The sequence below is a fragment of the Sesamum indicum genome, linkage group LG5 (genome assembly GCF_026168435.1).
Source record: "Sesamum indicum cultivar Baizhima isolate 11 linkage group LG5, ASM2616843v1, whole genome shotgun sequence".
NCBI classification, from domain to species: Eukaryota; Viridiplantae; Streptophyta; class Magnoliopsida; order Lamiales; family Pedaliaceae; genus Sesamum; species Sesamum indicum.
The window spans coordinates 14,671,179-14,677,441 of record NC_142661.1 but is presented as its reverse complement, the minus strand read 5'-3'; the positions used below and the strand labels follow the sequence as shown (position 1 = coordinate 14,677,441).

General features: G+C 36.2%; 1 protein-coding gene across 1 annotated transcript; it reads right to left on the bottom strand.

Moving 5' to 3' along the window:
* On the bottom strand, window positions 1-1,938 carry LOC105162115 (cytochrome P450 81Q32-like). Its single transcript, XM_011080062.3, has 2 exons — window positions 1,033-1,938; window positions 1-774 (listed from the first exon to the last, which is right to left on the bottom strand). The coding sequence occupies exons 1-2, from the start codon at window positions 1,903-1,905 to the stop codon at window positions 148-150; spliced, it is 1,500 nt and encodes a 499-aa protein (XP_011078364.1). The 5' UTR covers window positions 1,906-1,938; the 3' UTR covers window positions 1-147.
* Window positions 1,939-6,263: the final 4,325 nt, after the last annotated feature.

The following is a 6,263-nucleotide window of genomic DNA, read 5'->3' as shown; positions in this document are numbered from 1 at the left end:
GAAAAATAAATTGTTATTATTTTTCTATAAGGAGTAATTTTCTCATTTTCAATATGAGAGGGAGGTAAATTACATTACCCTAAATGGTATTCAAAGCAAGATTGAAAACGCATACATAATAATATGTAAAAGTATCACAAGATAAGGTTAATTTTGGGATGGCTCAGCTAGAACTTTATGAAGCACATCACGTGCCCTGCACCTGGCCTCCAATGGTGTGAGTTTAGGCATGGAAAGCCCTTCTCCTTCTGTTAAATCTACCAAGGAATCATCAACTCTTTGCCACTCAAAACATTGTATTAGAGACGCTATGGCTAAGCCGACAACCCGATTGGCTAGGCCGTTGCCCGGGCATGACCTTCTTCCCATCCCGAACGGCAACAACTTCGTGGGTCCAACTTCTCTTGCTCCTTCAAAACGCTCGGGTTTGAAACTTGTGGCATCATCCCAGAGTAAGGGGTCTCGATGAATGGCCCAAGCGTTTACTAGTATCATTGTGTCCCGCGGTATGTCATATCCACCGAGCGTGCAATCAGCCGATGCCTCATGTGGTACTAGTAATGGTACTGGAGGAAATAGACGAAACGTCTCCAAAATAACATTTTGGAGATATGGAAGCTTGGACAAGTCTGATTCATTAACGACACGATTGCTGCCAATAAGATTGTCTATCTCAACCCTGACCTTATCCAATTTTTCGGGGTGATTTAGCAAAGCAGACATTGCCCATTCTATGGTCACTCCTGATGTGTCTACCCCGGCAAGTAGCATATTCTGCCATTTTTTTACCACATAAAAATGATGATTACATGTTGTGATTGTGATCTAATGAATGAAATGAGTTTCAATATCATAGAATTACACATGATTGAGATGTATGGCATGTTAACATGGCATCAATCACGAATACATCTTGATGTTCGTACTGCCCTACATCAATTGTTAACAGTGTACTCTATGTGGTATTCATAGGCTATACACTCAATCTAATCCTCCTGGAGAACAATTAAGAAGAAAGAATGAAGAACTTACCATTATAATCCCTTTGATGATGACATCTCTGTAGTACTCAGGCTCTGATTCTTGCAAAGAGAGCAAATGATCTATCATTGTATTCCTACTCTTATCTCTTTTGTGTTCATCAATCAAACCTTGCAAGAAAGTATCCATTTTTCCAGTAAGTCTCGTCCAAGTCTTCTCATAACCTTTATAGTCAATCCATCTGAACACTGGGAAGAAATCTCCGGGATTCGACACACCAGCTAGTATGAGAACCTTTTCTATGATCTCTCTAAATTGCTTCGCTTCGTCATTTTCCTCGTCCTCACCGAAATACCGCTTCCCAGCTACCATTCTCATGATAACATTGAATGTTAGCTCAGACAACATAGACCTGAGTTCAACTCTGGCAAAGTCTTGGCATGACTTTCCATAGAGCTGTTTCAACAAAAGTTTGTTTTCGTCTTGTCTGATGGACTGAAACACATTGAGGCGAGCTGTGGAGAATACTTCAACAGTGGTCAGGCGGCGAAGGTTGCGCCAATGCTCACCATAGTTGGAACCAACCAGGATTGTGTTGTTGTAGCCGACGTATTCGCCTATGACTAACCGGGGCCGGTTGGCTAGCACGATGTCTTTCTTGGTGAAGCACTCCTCCACGATGGCTGGGGAGGAGACAGCCACAACGAGGCGGTTGCCGAAACGAAGTGAAAAGATAGGTCCTAATTGTTGAGAGAGCTTGTGAATGGTGCGATGAAGTGGGAATTTGAGGAAGTGGAGGTGGCCTAATACAGGAAGTGCTGGCATTGGACTTGGTGGGAGGTTTCTTTTTGGTTTTGATGAAAAGTTCAACACTAGGGAGAGAAGGAAGAGTGAGAGGAGAGCGTATAGCCAGCTTATTTCCATGTTTGATTTGTGAATTGCGCCTGTATCTGGATTTGTGACTTATTATCTGATCAGCTATATATAAAGATATGCATGTATGGTAAAATTAGGTTGTATTAGTTACGTTAAATAACAGCGATTTTTCTTTATATTTGACATAGTTGTGAATATATCTTTATTTTTAAATGAAATTATGTAATTTTAATTATCAATTTTGCCCTTATTATATTTTATTTTAAAAAATAAAAATCTGTAAAAAAAATATGGAACGGGACGGATGGAAAATCATAAAAAACTTATCCATTTAATTCAGAAAAAAAAACAAAATAGATGAAACGATAAAGGATGGCCTAATTGTAAGAAGATAATTAAAATCAGATAAATATTAATATTTTTAAAATAAAAAAAAAATATTTACAATTATATCAAATTTTAAAAAATATCGTTATAATTTAAACTTTCAGTTAATACATAAGAAGTGAAGAATAACATTGAAAAGTCAATGATTCTTTGTTCACTGTTTGCAATAATTCTCGCAATATGGAAGCTTCGGTAGGTGTCGCCATGGTCAACATTGTTCTTAGCAGATGATGAGTTGATGTTTGGTGGGTGTGGGTCCCGATGCGGACTAACCGAAAAACACTTGCATTGTATTTAGATTTATATTTTAATTGTTTTGTTTTGTGTTTAGAAAATAGAAAGAAAAATAGAGATAAGTAAGTGTGTGTTGGAAATAGATGATATGTTTGGATTTGTGTTTTGTGGTAATTTAAAATATTTTAAAATAAGTGATGTAGGTTTGATGTTCGAATTTGGGAGACAAAAATCACTGTTAATTGTCAAATTATATATTTTTATATATAAATATTTTATGCTTAATGTTGTATTTTTTGAAAACAAAAATTACTGTTTATTGTCAAATCATGTCTGTTTTATATTATGCATATATAGAAAGTTGAAAGACAGAAAATCACACAACACAAAAACAAACATTGAGTGTGTTTTATCTTGTCTCGAAAAATACAAAATAACAAATCCAAACATAGCCTTAATCAGCGTGCAAATTTTAAATTATTATTATATTTATTTTATTATATATAAATAAAGAATTAATCAGAATTTGATGGATACTTGATGTGTCTATTTAATTTATTTTATAACTAATTGTTATTAGACGTTATTTGATTTCTTAATTACATCTCTATCTGGATTTTTGACTTTCTATTAAAGGTATTTTAGTCCATACACGTCAGGTCCATATATTTTTTTATAATTGTATAGAAAAATATAAACTATTACATTTGTATGTTTCATTGTATTTTTAAAATATAATTAATTTTTTTTAAATAAATTATAATTTATAATTTATTTAAAAATATGAATTGCAATTCACATTTCACACGTCAAGTCGCAGTCGCGATTTACAATCGCGACTTGATTAATTTAAAAAAGAAAAATATTTTTTTAATCGGGTCGCGGTTAGATGCGGACTAACAGAAAAATTGGTCCTTAGTTGGGACTGTATGAAGCCGGAACAAATATTGTAGGTATTAAAAAATATCTTATTCAAAATATATTTTGCAATCCAACTCTGACCTCTTTACACCTATAATAATAAACTAGCAACAGTGGTATAGTTGATGTGTCTATTTAATTTATTTTAAAACTGGTTGCTATTATACGTTATTTCCATGCTTGATTTCTTAATTGCACCTCTATCTAGATTTTTGACTTTCTATCTCATCAGCTATATAAAAAAGAACTATAAGAAGTTGAAGTTAGTAGAAGTTGAGAAGACTGGACAACTTGGCAGTTATGAGAAGAGGGAGAAAATTCAAAAAATTAATGAAAATAATATTTAAAATAAATAAATAAATAAATAAAAAGTGAGACACCAAAAGGTTAATCTCACTTACTAATGAAGTCGAGAAAAAAATATAGTGCTCGGGTTCACTTGGAATAGAAAGTAGTGAAATAAGAGCTAGAAAAAAAAAAAAAAAAAACAGAGTGCAGATGAATGATATTGAGTGTTATTCCTCATTTTTCATGTATAAAAGAGATGTTGATATCGAAACAAACTCTCAATATGAAATTACAATATTTCTTCAAGCTATGGTGGTAGCATGAAAGTGGAAAATTGTAGCATGAAGGTCCACAGCGGTTGGGGGATCTCCCGAATTCAGTGGAGGGTTATTCAATAGGCAATTGGAGTACGCTGTGGATGAAGGCATCATTCAGAGATAGTGATGCCTTTCTGAATTTTTGAGAAGGTGATGGAAAAGTCATTTGCTCCTAGTTAGAGTCCAAGCTTTTACAGCTTATAAAATTACTTTTGGATAGAGGTGCCACGTGTCTTCGAGGGAACGGTTAGTCCTTATTTGATTCTGTGACGTGTGCCTCTAGTGATCCTACATAAATGCCACCTAGGCCACTCGTGACACTATGTGAGACGGGCTTTAATTTTGGTTGGAGGATTTCAAGCCCCTTGATTTTTTGTGGGCCTGTATAGTCTTCTTGGATCGAAACCCTTTCAGATTTGGACCGATTGGGCTTTTTTTAGCCAAATTTAGTTCCTGGGGGAATCTCGTACTATATTTCCTTCGGGCTCTATTTGGACCGGGCTTCTTGAAGGCATTTTGAGCCTTTACTCGAATTGGGCCTCATGGGGGCATCTTGGGCTTTTACAATATTTTTCTTCCTTTTAAATCGATTGAGCCAACCCATTTTTATGGGCATCATTTAGCCCCTCCCTCCCCCCCCCCCCCACTCTAATAGGTGGGATTTCTCCACTTATTAAAAGTACAAGTCTTTGAAGCCAAGAGACTGGCCCCAAGAAAGAGCCTTTTTTTGTTTCTAATTCTTGTAGGAAAATATTACTAACATAAACATGCTTAGAGAACAAAGAGTTTACTTCATGCTTATATGGAGTAGGACTTTTGCTAAAGGAGCTTTTCGGAGCAAGCTCGTGTGCCTCCACGGCGGAGGGCTTGACGAGTGCTTTTTGTGCCTACTTGAGTGTAAGGCTTTATTTTTTTGCAAGAAAATATTAATAATAGAGACGTGTCTATTATGAATTGGGTTTTTTCTACATGTGCTGAGCAAGAATTGTGTGTCTCCTCGGAAGAGGGCTTATCTAAAGGTGCCTACTAGGAGCAAGACTTAGGGGTTTCGTGGGAGGAGCGATAAGGTGTCTGCCCTCAACACAGCTTATGTGCTTGTGTGGAAGACAGGGCTTTTTTGTGTATGTGTAGAAGACAGGGCTTTTTTTTGTGCCTACACAGAACAAAACTTATGCACCTCAAAAGGACCTAAGTGTCTGCTATGAGGTTGCACTTATTCCTCGAGGCCTGTGTGGAACGCGGTCTTGTTTTCCCATTCCTTGCTTTTTTCACTAAAGGCTTTATACTTGTACTTTCTAACTTCCTCCAAGTCAATATATCTATCAGCCTGGGCTAGGGGACTATAAAAATTAGGAGAGGACTTCTTGGCTAAGGACTTGAAGAAGTCTCCACCATGCAATCCCCATGAAATTGCACAAGTAAATACATTTGATGTTGCAGAAGTGACGTCTAGGGCCGCTAACTTAAAATGTTAGAGATACTCTCCCATATTGATTCTCTTTCTTTTTTTTTTTTTTTGTGGGGAAACAAGGCTCGTGGGTTTCTTTCCGCGTTGTTTACTAGCTGGCAAATTGATGCAAAAAGAGAAAGTGAAATTCTTTGAATGGTCAGATTGATCAAGTGGGAAATTAATTGAACCACAATTTGGCCAACCATGTGAAGATGGTCACAAACACACGACGCTTGACCCCAGCGGTATAATGATGCAGAAAGGAAACATTCTCGGAGCAGGACACGTGCTATTGTGGATTACTGGTTCCACCAATTAGGCTTTTTCCAGATGAGGAGTTCGTCTGTTAGGATTTCTTTGCAAGGGTGCCCTCTTGCTCCCCAGGAGTAAAAGGTTATGAATCAGTCTAAGAATGCGACAAGATCATAAACTAAAAGGCTATTAAAATAATTTAACCGGATCGAAAAAGTGTACCCTTTGATAATTCCTAGACATTGTGTAATTTAAAAAATACAGAAATAATATAAAATAAACATCATGCGTTAACATGATAATGATTAAACAAAGAGAACAGAAATAACCACGGATTTTACCTTTTATCTGACTTCTATTCGGCTACTCGCATTGATTCTCATTCTCCACCTATTTGTCCGTGCTAGGATCAACGTAGAATTTTTCTAATATAGTCCACACCACATCGTGGATATCAACCTAGTTAGGTAGATGTTCGATTTTGGAAGAAAACAAACTTCGAATCACACTATTGATTAGTTTATCAAAATTTTAATTGTTCTCTACTTGAATCTAAT